General features: G+C 41.4%; 1 protein-coding gene across 1 annotated transcript in view; it reads left to right on the top strand.

Moving 5' to 3' along the window:
- Window positions 1-17,052, top strand: part of LOC127569904 (SPRY domain-containing protein 7) — a 32,411-nt gene continuing 15,359 nt past the window's right edge. Inside the window, exons 1-3 of the mRNA XM_052014950.1 lie at window positions 1-150; window positions 13,248-13,364; window positions 16,882-17,048. Of these exons, the coding sequence (XP_051870910.1) occupies window positions 45-150; window positions 13,248-13,364; window positions 16,882-17,048 (390 nt within the window). The 5' untranslated portion in view covers window positions 1-44. The remainder of the gene's footprint in view (window positions 151-13,247; window positions 13,365-16,881; window positions 17,049-17,052) is intronic.

The following is a 17,052-nucleotide window of genomic DNA, read 5'->3' as shown; positions in this document are numbered from 1 at the left end:
GTGCGCAGAAGCGGCGTGACGTCAGTGCGCTCGGTGCTGGGAACATGGCGCTGTCGGTCCTGTGTTGCTTGAGGTGGTGTGGAAATGGAGGCTCTGGACACATTCAGCTCAAGGAAATGCCCGCCGTCCAGTTAGACACGCAACACATGGGTGAGTTAACGAGTTACTGTTAACAGAGGAAAATAAATCAGCCATCTCATCCCATTTAATTTCTTACATGTAACATTAGCCCCATTTTAACATATTGTCTGGCGGATTGTGAAGGGGCTCAGTGCCTGGAACGCAGTAACCCAGTAACTTTGCTTTAGTATTAGAACCTGTTGTCCCCTTAAAATTAATCCAACTGCACGTCTCTAAATAGTTTTGATTTATCATCCCTGGTTTAGGCGCGATGTATGCTGGCGCCCTCAGATTGATTACACTGATTTCACAACAAACCGGTGTTAGTAATTAATCACTAGATACGTTTAATTGGCAGGAGAGTTAATAACATGTTGGTGTCGTTGACGATGCAATTTCTGAACCGAACATCAACCCGCAACTGTAATGGCAATGCCAACCCAGACTACTAACCTCCATACCATTATCTGGAGTCATAGGCCCTGTAATGTTAATCCCCAAACCTAAATAATCCATTGTCACGAGCGGGCGCGGCAGGACCGGCTGCAGTGTCGGTGGTCATGGAGTGATATACTCGTCATTGTGGAATTAAATGCTTTACTTAGGCACTGTGGTGTCTGGTAGCACTCTGGTGTCAGACAGTGCCACTGGGGATCGTGACGTGTGACAGTATCATTAGGGATTAAAACTGTGTTGCAATTTCCAATGGCTGCATGTGGCATCAAAGTGACATCTGGGAATGTGACATCATATAGTGTCAGAGGAGATTGTGAGGAGTTTGTAATATCACAAACCGTCAATGGGAATGATACCGTCAGACAGTGTTAAGGGGGTCTGTGACTTTAGACATTTAGCAGGGATTGGAATGCCTGCTGTATCAACAGGGTTTTTAATGACAGGGGACAGTGTCATCTGGGATTGTGACAATAGGCATTGGATACAGTGAGATAGGGTGGGGAACTTGATACATGGCATCAGTGGAGTATGTGATGTGGGCTGTGTTCTTTGGGTCTATGGCACAGGATAGGATTGTTGTGCATTGTGATACCTGTTGGTGTAAACCGGGATTATGGTATCAGATACTCTCAATTAACATTGTGATTCTTGATGGAGCTGGAAGAATCACAGAATGGCATTTTTTTGTGCCGTAACCATTCATCCAATCCAGTTCCTACTGGCTCTGTAAAATAGTAATTCAGCTACCAGTCCCCTGTCCTCTCCCCATAGTGAATTCATTCTTTTCAGATGCTTCCAGCCCCCTGTTGAATGCTAAAGTTGGATTTGCTTTCTCTATTACCCCTGCCAGTCCAGACCCTAACTACTTGCTGCATCACCAAATGGTGTCTTTAGCTATGGGAGAATGTAAGTAGGCATTGTTGGTAGACTTGACACTCTGCAGCTTAAAACTAACTTGTTTTTTCACCCTTTCCCAGTTTTGAGGAAGGGTCTGCAACTTGAAATCTTAACTGTATTTCTCTTTCCACAGATGCTGTCTGACCTGCTTAGTATTTTCATCATTTTCTGCATTTTCTGTTTTATTTCAGATTTCCAGTGTATGCTGTTTTCTGATTTTCAGGGTTGGTCAGCATTGTGGCATTAGACATTGTCAATGGGAATAGTTATGTCACTGGCATCCAAGAGGCACTTTGACTATCAGCAGCAACAAGAGAAGAGTATTTCATCGCTACCATGCACATCTCTCACTTTGCCATTACAGTCAACCAGGGCATCAAGTCTCGTTTAGTGAGGAGTGCTGAAGTGCATGATGGGAGCAGCACTGGCTGTACCTAAAAATGAAGTGTCAACCTGTCAAAACTGCAATGCAGGACTACATATTTTCTAAACAGCATATAGTGGAAAGAGCTAAACAATTCACCATCAGATCAGATTAAAGCTCTGCAGTCTAGCCACATCTAGTTTTGAATGGTGGTGGACAACTAAACTGCTAATGGGCAGTGGAGGCCCAATAAAACAATGCTGAAACACTTAGAACCTTGTTCAACCAGAAATGCCAAGTGAATGATCCAACTCGCATTCCTTCCAATACCCCCCCAGCATAAAAGAAAACTATCTTCAGCCAGTTTGATTCACTCCACATCAATGGCCATCGAGGAGAAAACATTCTACTGGTGGTGTCATACCTTCCACAAGCAAAGTAGTGGTGGTTAGCAGTAAATCATCCCAATACCAAGAATTCCTGCACCCGTGCAGAACTTGTCAATTTCATCAACCTCACTATTAACTTCCACCCTGCCTTCAAATTCACTTGGACTGTTTCTGACCAATCTCTCCCCTTTCTTGATCTCTCTGTCTCCATGTTGGGAGACAAACTATCCACTAACATTTACTACAAACCCCCTTACTCCCACAGCTACCTAGCCTACACTTCCTCCCATCCTGTCTCTTGTAAGGACACCATTCCTTTCTCTCTGTTTCCCTGTCTCCATTGCATCTATTTGCGAGATGAAGCCTTCCACTCCAGGACATCGGAGATGCCCTCCCTTTTCAGGATATGTGGTTTCTTGCCCACTGTGGTTGATGGAGCCCTCACCTCCATTTTCCGCAATTCTGCTTTCACCCACTTCCCCCCAGACAGAACAGGGAGAGAGTTCACTTGGCCCTTACCTTTCAGCCCACCATCCTTTGCATTCAGTACATCACTCTTCAACATTTCTGGCAGCTACAACACAATCCCACCACCAACCACATCTTCCTCTCCCCTCCCCTTTCTGCTTTCCGCAGGGAGCACTCTCTCCATGCCTCCCTGGTTCGTTCATCTCTTCCCACCGATTCCTCCCCTTCCCCAGGCACTTTCCCCTGCTTCCGTAGGAGGTGTAACTCCTGTCCCTACACCTCCTTCCTCACCACATCCAGAGACCTAAACAGCCTTTCCAGGTGAGGCAAAGATTCACGTGCACCTCCTTCACGTGCATTTGGTGCTCTCGATGTGACCGCTGCATCGGTAAGATCAAACGTAGACCAGGTGACCGTTCTGTCTGCCATGCCATATGAACGTCTGGTGCTAGCCATTTTAATTTCCCCTCCTATTGCCACAACATCCTGCCTGCCCTCGACCTCCTCCATTGCTAGGGCAAGGCCAAACGCAAACTGGAAGAACAGCACTTCGTATTCCACCTGGGCAGCCAGCAAACAAAGTCCCTCATCCAGAGAGATGAATACTTTTTTAAAAAGTCCAATAATGTCATTTGGTCACTGGACATGGAACAGTATGAATAGGCAACTGGCATCAGATAGTGTCAGTGGATGTAAGTTATTGGCCGGTGTCAGTGAGGACAGTGACATCAGCAGGTGCCAGTAGGGATGATGATGTCACTGGGACACCAGCTAGTGTCAGCGTGGATGGTGATGTTACCCTTTGTCAACAGACTGTTCTTCCAGACAGCACTGATTGCTTTATTGCATCTACTACTGTAAGACGTTGTGAGAGCTGATGTTGTCAAAAGACATTGTTGCATAAAACTAAATAGGAATTGAGATAAAAGATAGTGTCAGTGATAATTTTGTTACCAATATCAATATATTTGTGAGATCAGGCAGTGTTTCTAATTATTCTGCAGTCATTCATGATACATTTAAACTAAGGTATCCAAATAACACAATTTTTTGACAATAAAGATCAACAAAAATACATAAAAAGCTAGGTGTCCCAACTGGTCTATGTGGTTCTTCACACAAAACATCTGCAAATAGATCACATATACCAGCAAGTTATTCCTCTCAAATCCTGTCACTGATTCATTCTAAGCTGAAACATTGAAATCATTTCTGTCTTAATCAGGTGAATTTCATAAGTACAGATGTTTCCTGCTTTCTGTTTTAGATTTGTTATGTTTAATTTTTTTTATCATTTTCCTCAATCATGATCCTATGATTGTTGAAAATGATCTGATTATATCAATCCTGTACCATGTTTTCATAATTTTAAACACTGAATAACATTGTCTGCATTTTTGTTCTACATTCTGCATAATATGTTGCAACCGTTCCATTGTATATTTATTTCCTTGTGTCAAGCTAGTTCCCAGTTAACCTCAGCATTCTTCCTGGTTTGTCATAGAGTCAAAGGCTTAGTTGTACAGCACAGAAATGAGCCCTTTGGCCCACAACATTTCTGACGACCATTTCACTCATCTACACTAATCCCATGTTGCCAGCATTAAGTCTTCTATGCCTTGCCTATTTAAGTGCCTGTCTAAATGCTTCTTAAACATAGTGATTGTATCTGCCTCCACCACCTCCTCTAGCAGTGAGTTCCAGGTATCAACCAGTGTCTATGAAATTCTTTCTCCTCAGATTCCCTTTAAAACTTCTCCCTCTCACCTTAAACCTACGCTGTCCTGTTTTTGACACCCCTACTATGGGGAAAAAGATTCTAATTATCTTTCCTACCTACGACTCTCATAATTTAATATACCTCTGTCAGGTTAGCCTCCTTCACTCCAGGGAAAACAAGCCCAGCCTATCCAATCTCATCTTATAACTAAAGTCCTCTAGTCCAGGCACCCTCTCCAGCACAATTATATCCTTCCTAAAGTGTGGGGACCAGAACTGCACACAATACTCCAAGTGCAACCTAAGCAGTATTTTATAAAGTTGCAACGTAACGATCCGACTCTTGTATTCTATGCCCTGACCTATGAAGGCAAACACGTCATATGCCCTCCTTGCCACCCTATCTACCTGTGTTGCCGCTATGGTGACATACGTATTATGCTGTATTACAGAAAAAAACAGAGCTTTCCCCAACCCAAGAAAAAGGATCAGTGTTGTATTTTATTAGTCCATTGTAAAATTCCTAAGGATTTCTAATCCCAGCAAGTGGTACTTTGCTGTGGCTTGGATTGTTAGTCAACCTTTTATGGCGTAGTTCACAGTTAAAAGTAAAGATATGAAAGTAAATGATAACATAGAGCCGTAGAGCGTAGAAGCAGGCCCTTCAACCCACCGAGTCCATGCTAATCATCCACCATCCACGTACACTAGTCCTACATTAATCCCATATTATATTGTCCTACATTCTTTTAAGAACATAGAACATTACAGCACAGTTCAGGCCCTTCAGCCTATGCTGTTGTGTGTAATTTTATCCTACTCTAAGATCTACCTAACCCTTCCCTCCCACATAGCCCTCTGTTTTTCTATCATTCATGTGGTTATCTGAGAGTGTCTCAAATGTCCCTAATGTAACTGCCCCCACAACCTCTGCCGGCAATGCATTCCATGCACCCACCACTCTCTGTGTAAAAAAAAACTTAACTCTGACATCCCCCTTATACCTTCCTCCAATCACCTTAAAATTATGCCCCCACGTGTGAGCCATTTTCACCCTAGGAAAAAGTCTCTGAGTGTCCACTCGATCTATGCCTCTTATCATCTTGTACACCTCTATCAAGTCACCTCTCATCCTCCTCTCCAAAGGGAAAAGCCCTAGCTTGCTCAACCTATCCTCATAAGATATGCTCTCCAATCCAAGCAGATCCTGGTAAATCTCTTCTGTGCCCTCTCTAAAGCTTCCTCATCCTTCCTATAATGAGGCGACCAGAACTGAACACAATACTCCAAGTGTCGTCTAACCAGAGTTTTATAGAGCTGCAACATTACCTCATTGTTCTTGAACTGCATAACCAACACACCATAAGCCTTCTGAACAACCCTATCAACCTGCGTGGCAACCTTGATGGATCTATGGATGTGGACCCCAAGATCCCTCTGTTCCTCCACACTGCTAAGAGTCCTATCATTAACCTTGTATTTTGCCTTTAAATTTGATATTTCAAAGTGTATCACTTCATACTTTTCTGGGTTGAACTCCATCTGCCACTTCTCAAGCCATCTCTGCATCCTATCAATGTCCCGTTGTAACCTACAGCAACCTTCTACACTATCCACAGTATCACCAACCTTCGCGTCATCTGCAAACTTACTCACCCTTCCACATTCTCATCCAAGTCATATATAAAAATCACAATGAGCAGGAGTTCTAGATCAGATCCCTATGGAACACCACTGGTCACCAACCTCCAGGCAGGATACTCTCCATCTACAACTGCCCTCTGTCTTCCATGGGCGAGCCAATTCTGAATCCACACAGCTAAGTTTCCCTGGATCCCATGCCTCCTGACTTTCTGAATGAGCTTACCATGAGGAACCTTATCAAATGCCTTACTAAAATCCATGTACATCACATTCACTGCTCTCCCTTCAACAATGTGCTTTATCCTCAAAGAATTTAATCAGGCTCGTGAGGCATGACCTTCCCCTCACAAAGCCATGCCGACCGTCCCTAATCAGCCCATGCTTCTCCAAATGTTCATAAATCCCATCTCTAAGAATCTTCTCTAGTAATTTGCCCACCATTGAAGTAAGACTCACTGGTCTGTAATTCCCAGGGTTATCCCTACTCTCTTTCTTGAACAATGGAGCCACATTTGCCACCTTCCAATCATCTGGCACTACTCTTGTGGCTGATGACGATGCAAAGATCATTGCCAAGGGCTCAGCAATCTCTTCCCTCGCTTCCCATAATAACCTTGGATACATCCCATCTGGCCCCGGTGATCTATCTATCCTAATGTTTTTCAAAAGGTCCAGCACAGCCTCTTTCTTCATATCAATGTGCTCTAGCGTATCAGCCTGCTGTACGCCATCCTCACAAATGGCAAGGTCTCTCTCACTGGTGAATACTGAAGCAAACTATTCATTAAGGACATCCCCTACCTCTTCCTCCTCCTCCTCATGCCCCCTTCTAACTCTCCTAAGTCCATTTTTAAGCTCCCTCCTGGCTATTTTGTAACTCTCTCGAGCCCTGTCTGATCCTTGCTTTCTAAACTTTAGGTAAGCTTCTTTCTTTCTCTTGACAAGATATTCTATGTCTCTTGTCAACCACGGTTCCTTCACTCTACCATCCTTACCCTGCCTCAATGGGACAAATCCATCCAGAACCCCAGCAAGTACTTCCACATTTCTGTTGTGCACTTCTCAAGAACATCTGTTCCCAATTTACACTCCCAAGTTCCTGCCTAATAGCATCATAATTCCCCCTCCCCCAATTAAATACTCTCCCATATTGTCTGCTCCTATCCCTCTCCAAGGCTATGGTAGAGGTCAAGCAGTTATGGTCACTGTCTCAAAAATGCTCTCCCACCGAGAGATCTGAAACCTGATCAGGCTCATTGTCTAGCACCAGGTCCAATATGGCCTCTTCTCTAGTTGGCCTGACCACATACTGTGTCACGAATCCTTCCTGGACACTCCTAACAAACTCTGCCCCATCCCCCTCCTTTACACTAAGAAGGTGCCAATCAGTATTAGGGAAGTTGAAATCACCCATGACAACAACCCTGTTATTTTAATCTATTTCCTCCAGATTCTACCATTCTCCTAGACACTAGGTGCAATTTACAGTGGCTAACTTACAAACCTGCATGTCCTTGTTAAACTGGAGTACCTGGTGGAAACCCATGTGGTCACAGGGAGAATGTGCAAACTCCCATGCAGACAGCATCTGAGGTCAGAATTGAACCTGGGTCTCTGTACTGCAGGGCAGCAGCTCTACCATCTCCGTCATATCTTTTGTGCCAGTCCTTCATATATATTGTATATATTTATTCATTTTTATATAACTAATATAAATGAATCCTTCCCCACTTACCTTCAGGTCCCAACATCTTAGAGGTAGAATACTTCTGCAAGTCAAAATGATTCAGATGAAACTCTTTGTGATGATCTCAAAGGCAGAAGTGGTTCCACAGTCACATTTCAACTACTGACAATTCACAAAAGAGTAAGCAAATGTTACTATGGAAATAGTCTTGTAGTGAGAATTGTACCACAAATGACATATCAGATCTTTCAGTCAAATAATAATAGACCAATCATGGAATTGAACGAGTGGCACAGAAATACTAGGACTGTTTTTCTTCCCTCTGTGCTCCTGGGTCCTGCCATACTGGGAATCTGGTGTGAACTCCAGTCCTCCCCACCGTTGCACACTTCTGTGCTGGGAACCTGGTGCAGATACAATGCTGCTTGCGTGGAGAGGCTGCCTGTGAGGACTGGTGTTGGATGGGTGATACAGGGCTCAGGGCTGCACCCTAGCTATGAAGGTGAATGCAAGCTGTTGCTGGGAACTGGCAGCGTCTGATCCGCTTTTGATGGACCTCCCAATCCTAGTCTCTCACATCACAATTTCTGTTTTTATTTTGGACTTGCAACATCTGCAGTATTTTGCTTTTGGTAACTAAGAGTAATTTAGCTCCCAGTTATTTTATCTGATGGAAGTCACTGCTCTCAGGCATTCTCCTGTCCCTCTTTGATGATTAGTAGCATCGTGGATTTACTACTGTAGGAGAACCAGTTCAGCAGGATTAAAACTCAGCTGGTACTGTCACATACATTATTTATATTAGAGGTTAAGACTGATTTCAGAATTGTCCTGTTCACTACATCGTTTGTTTTTGATTGATTAAGAATTATAATCATAATGTCACAGATAATACAAACTAATGTTGTGACTCCTAGTTGCTAACTAGATACTGATAGTAAATCAGTTGTGGCTATAAGAAATGTAAAGGGTACTTTCAATATTTCAATTTTATTTCTGCCTAGTAAAAATGAAATTGAGGTGGAAGGTTGTTTTTTTCCAAGCAGTATTACTGGCAGTAAAACGTCTGCTTAATGTTTACCATGATGTAATCTGATTGTAGTGATGTAGAACTGACATCCTCTGCTTCTGATGCAACTGAAGGTGAATAGATACATGCTCAAGCAGAAGACTGAATTATATTTTAAGCTAAAGGCTAACACAGAAAATGTTCTCGTGAAAGGATTCATAAAATGTTAAGCAACAAACAATCTGCTGGAGGAACTCAATGGTTCAAGCAACATCAGTGGGGGGGGAAGAATTGTCTATGTTTTGGGTCAAAACCCTTCATTATAATATTATTATTGTTAGATGTACCAAGGTACCATCCATACAGATCATATCATCACATCAGTACATCGAGATAGTAAAAGAGAAAAGCAATGATATAATGTAGAATAGTGTTACAGTTACAGAGGAAGTGCAGTGCAGGCAGACAATAAGGTGCAAGGCCATGATGGGGTAGATTGTGAAGTCAAGAGTCCATCTTATTTTACAATAGGTCCATTCAATAGTCCTATAACAGCAGGTTAGAAGTTGTCTTTGAGCCTGGTGGTATGTGCTTTCAGGCTTTTGTATCTTCTGCCCAACGGGAGAGAGGAGAAGAGGGAATGCCTGGCTGCGGGAGGGGCCTTTGATTATGCTGGCTGTTTTACCGAGGCAGCAAGAAGTGTAGACGGAGACCATGGAGAGGAGGCTGGTTTTCGTGATGTGCTGAGCTGTGTCCACAACTCTCTGCAGTTTCTTGTGGTCTTGGGCAGGGCAGTTGCCAAGCCATGATGCCTCATAATAGGATGCTTTTTATGGTGCATCTATAAAAATTGGTGAGGGTCAATGGGAACATGCCGAATTTCCTTAGCATCCTGAGGAAGTAGAGGTGCTGATGTGCTTTCTTGGCCACGGCATCTACGTGATTGGACCAAGGCAGGCTAATGGTGATGTTGACACCTAGGAACTTGAATCTCTCAACCATCTCCACCTCAGCACCACTGATATTAACCGGAGTGTGTGCACTACCCCCATCATCAGTCCTAGTGTAGCATTTCGAGCCGAATCTTGGACAATTCCTTTCCCCTTACTGATGCTACTCAGCCCACTGAGTTCCTCCAGCAGATTGATGATCCAGATTCCAGCATATGCAGTCTCTTGTGGCATGCTGTAAAATGTGAACACTGTCTGTTACAACTGCAGAATAGATGTGGGATTCAATGTAATATTTTATTGCTTCAGACAATTATTATGGATAATCTTAGCTCCCTGCATCCCCATGGTTAAATTCAGTTACTAGTTCTTTCCTGTCTCCCTTCTGTTTGTAGGGTAGCTGAATAATACTGATTTTGGTATTTATCTCTCAACCAAGTTTATTTAACAACAACAGAGCTAGCAAAACTTCCAGTATGTTACAGGAAGTAATTTTACAGCAAAAGTTTGTATAGTTAAAAATAAAATTATTGTAAGTAATTATAAGTAATGCATTACCTATAAAATCTATTTGTCTGACAAATTCTTTACAGAAAATGTTATCAAAAAGTCACCAGATTTCAGTGAATTAAAATAACCGTTTACATTCAAAAGCAGCTGCCAATCAAAAATACATTTTAACAAATCACACGAGATGTTTTCATTTGAATTCAAAGGCTAGGCTCCTCCCTTGGTCAACTGACACAGATTTCAGCAATAAAATATGAGCTGGAACATTCTTGTGTTTGTGAAAATTATTTTTAACCTCTGATGTACCAAGACAACTCTAACCAAACTGTACCAAGTTAAATGTGAGGAAAAAAATTAATTTTTAAACCAGTTTTCTTGAACTATCCCAAGAAATGAGAAAAACAGCTATATGACTGAATGATGAGTTTGAAGGATGTCTGCTTTGGCCTGTTGGTGGTAGTTTTGCTTGTGATTCTGGAGGTTGTATGTTGAAGGCTCACCCCACATATGTTCTGAATAACCACATGCCACATGAGGACTCAAGCCAAGCTAGCACGCCAGTGCAGTGCTGAAGGATTGCTCCCCTCCTGAGGGAGAATAAAACCTTTCACGGCATGATTTCAAAAAGAACAGGAGAGTTCTTCCTAGTGTCTTGGCCAATTATTCCTCAACAAATGTCACTAAAGTCACTTATCTGGGCATTATGGTAATGCAGTTTGATGTGAGTCTAATAACACATAAGTAGGAGTGAGCCACTTAGCCCCTGGTACTTGCTCTGCCATTCAATGGCATGGCTGATTTTCTACCTCAGCACCTCATTCCTGCACTAATCCCAGATCCCTTGATTCCCCTAAAAATCCATGCAACTGACAGCCACGTAAGTATTTTGTACATCTCAATGAGATCACCTCTCAATCTTCTAAACTCAAGAGACCATGTGCCCAGTCTGTCTCATCATTTTCTCATTGGACATTTCTCATCTCCACCCTGCCACTTCATTCCAGGAGTCAATCTGAAGGAGCCCTTCACTGCACTCGTTTTATCACAAATATATCCCTTCCTGGATATGGAGAGCGGACATGTACATAATATTCCAATTGTGATCTCACTAGGGCCCCTGTAATTGGTTTATTATTGTCACATGTACTGAGATGCAGTAAAAAGCTTTGTTCAGCATACCTTCCAGACAGATCATGCCATACATAACTACATCAAGATAGTAAAAAGAAAACAAATGCAGAATATAGTGTTGTAGTTACAGAGAAAGTACAGTGCAGGTTGATAAATAAAGTCCAAGGGCCACGATGAGGTAGATTGGGAGATCAAGAGTTCTTTTAGTGTATGAGAGGTCCATTCAACAGTCTCATAACAGTGGGATAGAAGCTGTCCTTGAGTCTGGTGCTTCGTGCTGTCAGGCATTTCTATCTTCTGCCTGATGGGAGAGGGGAGAAGAGCGAATGACTGGGATGGGAGAGGTCCTTGAATATGTTAACTGCTTTCCCGAAGCTGCTGAAAGTGTAGATGGAGTCATTGAAGGGGAGGCTGGTTTTCGTGATGGACTGGGGCACGTTCACACTGTCTGCAGTTTCTTGCGGTCTTGGGCAGAGCAGTTGTCATACCAAGCTGTGATGCATTCAGATAAGAGGTTTTCTATGGTGTATCTAAGCGTCATCAGGGACATGCGGAATTTCCTTAGCCTTCTGAGGGAGTAGAGACATTAGTGTGCTTTTTTGGCCAAAGGACAAATTGGTGATATTTACACCTAGGAACTTGAAGCTCTCAACCATCTCCACCTCAGCACCATTGATACATACAGGGGCACGCATCCCACCCTGCTTCCTGAAGTCAATGACCAGCTCCTTCGTTTTGCTGACATTGAGGGAAAAGTTGTTGACTTGCCCCTATGCCATTAGACTCTCTATTTCCTTCCTGTACTCTGTCCTGTCAATTGTTTGAGATCCAGCCCACTATGGTGGTGTCATCCACAAACTGATAAATGGAGTTAGAGCAGAATTTGGCCACACAGTTATGAGTGTATAGGGAGTATAGTAAGAGGCTGAGGACACAGCCTTGCGGGGCACCAGCACTGAGGGTAATCGTGGAGGAGGTGTTGTTGCCCTTCTTTACTGATTGCAGTCTGTTGGTAAGGAATTCAAGGATCCAGTTGCAGAGGGGTGTACAGGGTCCTAGGTCTAGGAGCTTGGAGAAGAATTTGTTTGGGATAATGGTGTTGAAGATGGAGCTATAGTCAATATAGGAATCTGGCATAGGCGTCTTTGTTATCCAGATGTTCCAGAGATGAGTGTAGGGCCAGGGGGATGGCATCTGTCGTGGACCTATTTCAGCAGTAGGCGAATTGCAGTGGGTCAAGGTTGTCTGGGAGGCTGGAGTTCATGTATGCCATGACCAGCCTCTCAAAGCACTTCATGATGATGGATGTCAGAGCCACCGGCGATAGTCATTAAGGCACATTACCTTATTTTTCTTTGGCACCAGGTCATTAGTGACCTTTAAGCAGGTGGGGACCTCAGATTGGAGTGGGGAGACGTTAAAGATGGCACTGTGTACTCCCGCCAGCTGGTTTGCACAGGATCTGAGGACAAGGCAGGGGACTCCATCCAGACCAGTCGCTTCCTGCAGGTTCACCCTTAGGAAGGCCTATCTGACAACTACTATGGTGACCATGGGTACAGGTCCATTGAAGGTCATTGCGGCAAGTGATATCATTTCAGTGTACTCTCATTTTGTTTATTAATCCTTTGAGTTTCACCTTGTCAAAGGCCTTCTGAACAATCAAATAGACCACATCAACTGGTTTGTCCTTTTCTGTTTCCTACAACATAAGAATGAATTAACTACTTTTTTTAAAACTTGTTAAGTACTTGTGGATATTGGCATTATATAATAGCACAGTTCTTGTTATTTTCCTTTTAGCATAGTTTGAGCTTTATTACATTACTGTATTTATCTTTTTAAATGATTTTATATTTCCATGGTAATGTTAATTCTATTAACATTCATTCTACCTTTATAGGAACGGATGTGGTTATTGTTAAAAACGGGAGGAGAATATGTGGCACAGGAGGTTGCCTAGCCAATGCACCTTTGCATCAGAACAAAAGCTACTTTGAATTCAAAGTCCAATCAACAGGTCAGTAAATAGATTGGAGAATTAAGGTACCACAGTATGTTATTTAATGGCCATTTATTGCAATTGCCTTTTTATGCAGTTTAGTGTGGCAAATTACTTATCCCTTGGGAAACTGATTGAACAACAGGAGACAGAGCTAGAGTATTGGAATAGCTACTCAAAATGGCAACATAATGCCAGTGGAGATTCTGCACGGAGCTGCAGTTATTCATCATATTTATAAATGATCTGATGATGACATATACAAAGTGACATATATGTTTGCCAATGACAAAGTGATAGGTGGCATTGTAATTTAAAAGTATCCAGCTGCTTACAGAGAGTGAATAATAGGTGAAGCAAATGTGAAATATTATGTCAAATAAATTTCAATGTGGATAAATGTAACATTATCCACTTAAGACCTAAAACAAAATATCCATTAAATGATGAAATATCCATTAAATAGTGAAATGTGCGTAGCTCATAAAGATGTCATGGATAGGTAGAGAAATTAATTTAAAAGGTCATTGGAATGCTGGCTTTTATGTATAAAGGACTGGAATATAAGGAAGTAGAAGTTTTACTAAAACTATACTGCATCCTTAACAAGGATATTTAGAGCAAGTGGAGCATAGATTTGCCAGAATGATGCCTAAATCCTAGGTTAAATTACAAGAAGAGATTGCATTAAACTAGTGTTGTGTTCCCTGAATTTAGAAGGTTAAGGAGTGATTTAAAGTTTTCCAGTTATTGAGAGTAACTGATATATTAGGCAGAGATAAAAGAAAATTCTATTGGTTGGGAAGTCTAAAATGGTGTCTAACCTAAATCTAAGAGCCAGTCTTTTTAGAAGTGAAATTTGAAACATTCCGACACACAAAGGAGTATGGAATACTCATCAACAAAAAAAAATTGTCACAATGTCCATTATTATCTATCACTCAATTAAAATTTGTTGTTTAACAAAGATTAAGGGGCAAAGCAAAATGAATCTACTTAGGTCACAGATGGTAATGATCTCATTTAAATTGTTGAGCAGATTCAAGTGACCCAACGTCCCCATGTAAATAAGAGTTCCTCAGTTAGAATCTGTAGAAAGGGAACTTGCTATTTGGAGGTTCGCCTTACTTGCACCTTGTTACCTACAGCACCCTGAGCCAGTCCTCACCAAATTAAATATGTAGGAGAAAATACTAGAGATTCTGTAATAATGGTTAAATTATAGGACTAGTTAAAGATTTAGAGGCAATTGATTCAAATCTCTCTAAGGAAGCTGGGGACTTTTTGTTAAATAAATCTGAAATAAAATGTCAACATTAATAAACTAATGGATTGTTATAAAACAAAACATCTGGTTTACTGGTATTCTTCAGGGAAGGAAACCTGCTGTCCAGACCTGGCCCATGCGTGACTCCAAATCACAGTAATGTAGTGTCTCTTAACTACCTTCTGAAATGGCAGAAATATTGGCCAGGATTTTGCAAGCAGTAGCAAAATCCTGGCCAAACTGAGCTCGTAACTGACCTTTAGGAAAGCTGCCACAAAAATCTAATGATTTCTGTCATGTGGACTTTGCCTTTTATGACACATGGTTGCTGTCCAGCATTAGTTCAATAGGTTTCTTGAGGTTAGCAACAATGATATCATCGAATTAGGGGAGCTTTGAAGAATTCTTAAACAACAGATCTAGAAGAGGGAGAAAAGCAGATTATCTAGCTAATATTTTATTAATTTAAGAGTTTGAAATAAAATATGGAACACATGAGATTGTTAGTAAATGAAATATTGAACCAATCTTTAATAAAATAAGTAAATGATTCCTTTAAACTTTTCCAGATGTAATTAATTTAAATGAGGAAATGACAGTTTGCATCCAATAAATTAGCTTCTTTGATCCAAGAGTTTAGTAACCAATTATTATGGCTTAATACATCACTAAAAGCTCATTCACATCTCGCTCAACAGAGAGTAACATTTTCAGAATATTTTACAATGGGAATTTTGAAACAATCCTGCCGTTGCTGAGTCTCCACAGCTTCTTTGATCAGTTGCTTAGAAAGAAACTTTTAAGTATTTTTGGTGAAACCTCCCCAGTAGATTTTCTTGGATTTCTGAAGTGTCAATGGATATGAAGTCAGTGGAACCCAATTTTAGAAGTTAGGTACGATGTGCAAGCTTGGCAATCTCACTTTTGGTGCTACTAGTCTGAGAAACCAATATTCCTCGCTCACTGTTATTTAAGGGTCTTTTCTGTCCAGCCACGTCTACTTGTACTTATCTGCTAGAAGGAAATTTACTCTTAGTAAATCACTAATTTTAGATGCAAAATGTTAAGGCACTTTAATTATAAATTTCCACTTAACCCACATGTCCCAATGAATTAAAAATGGCAAAGTGATTTGCATGAAGGTTTTAATTTTGTTCTCTTCCCTCTCAATTTTAAAGTATATATTTTTCTCTTTATAAGTTCTTCTCTGACCTTGCTATGCTACATATGCAGCAGTAAAAAAGCTCAGACTGTGTGCTGACCCAGAACCCCTCATATGTAAGAGAGCAACCCAGAGTGCTGACATGTTTTCCCTCTACGTTTGTTTGACAGTGGCTGGTCTTTATTTCCTGCCTCTTCCTAATCTGCCACAAGATTGTGAACTCTTCGTCTGTAGAAAGTTATGAATACCATCAAGTGCCTTCTCATTTCAACAAGAAATTGGTACACCAATTCATTGGCCATTTTGATTTAAGCATTCTTGAAAGTGCCAGTAGTTCTCCATCATTCAAAATGATCATGGATGGTCTAATCTTTGGCGTTGGCTCCTCTTTCCTGCCTGATCTCCATAATATTTGATTCTGCTTTAGTTCATATATCTATCTCAGTATCCACAGTTGTCTGTGGTGGAGGATTCCAAAGATTCACAGCTTCCTGATAGAAAGAATTCCTTCTTGTATATCAGTGTTAAAAGTCCAAAAGTTTTTCCTGAAGCTATTCCCCCATTTTCTAGACATTGCCATGGGGGAAACATCCTCACGATATATAATCTGCCGAGCACTCTCTGAATCTTGTATGTTTCGATAAGATCAGCCTTCATTCTACTAAAGTCCAGAAATTATAGTTCACGTTCCTGAAAGGACACACCCATCATCTCAGAAATTAATTATGTGAATCATCGATAAACAAATTGAATTACTTGGTGTTTTGTTTGAAATGCAGACAAATTTCACCTTGTGATTTGGACTTTAATGTGCTGAGAAAAAAAATCTGGATTGTACAGAGTTTTTTTAAGCTATGCACTTTTTTTTATATAAAGTTAATGCAATCTCAAAAATTGGGGAAAAAACTGCAGATGCTGGAAATAAATGAAAAGAACAGAAAATGCTGGAATCACTCAGGCACAGGTCTCTCAACTGAAACTCTCTTTCCACAGATGCTGCCTGACCTGCTATTTCCAGCATTTTCTGTTCATATTTTTGCTTGTAGTTGAGATTTCAGGAAACCGGTGCATATTTTAACAGTGATGCAATCTTATTGTTTTTTCAGGAGTTTGGGGGGTTGGAGTTGCTACCCAAAAAGTTAATCTCAACCAGATTCCTTTTGGTCGGGATGCACAAAGTTTAGTGCTTAGGCATGATGGAGCTATTTATCACAACAATGAGGAGCGAAACCGACTACCAGCTAACAGTCTTCCTCAAGAAGGAGATGTTGTGGTAT

The sequence above is a fragment of the Pristis pectinata genome, chromosome 4 (assembly GCF_009764475.1).
Source record: "Pristis pectinata isolate sPriPec2 chromosome 4, sPriPec2.1.pri, whole genome shotgun sequence".
Taxonomy (NCBI): Eukaryota; Metazoa; Chordata; class Chondrichthyes; order Rhinopristiformes; family Pristidae; genus Pristis; species Pristis pectinata.
Note: the sequence above shows the minus strand (reverse complement) of the source record. Positions and strands in the feature narration are given on the sequence as shown.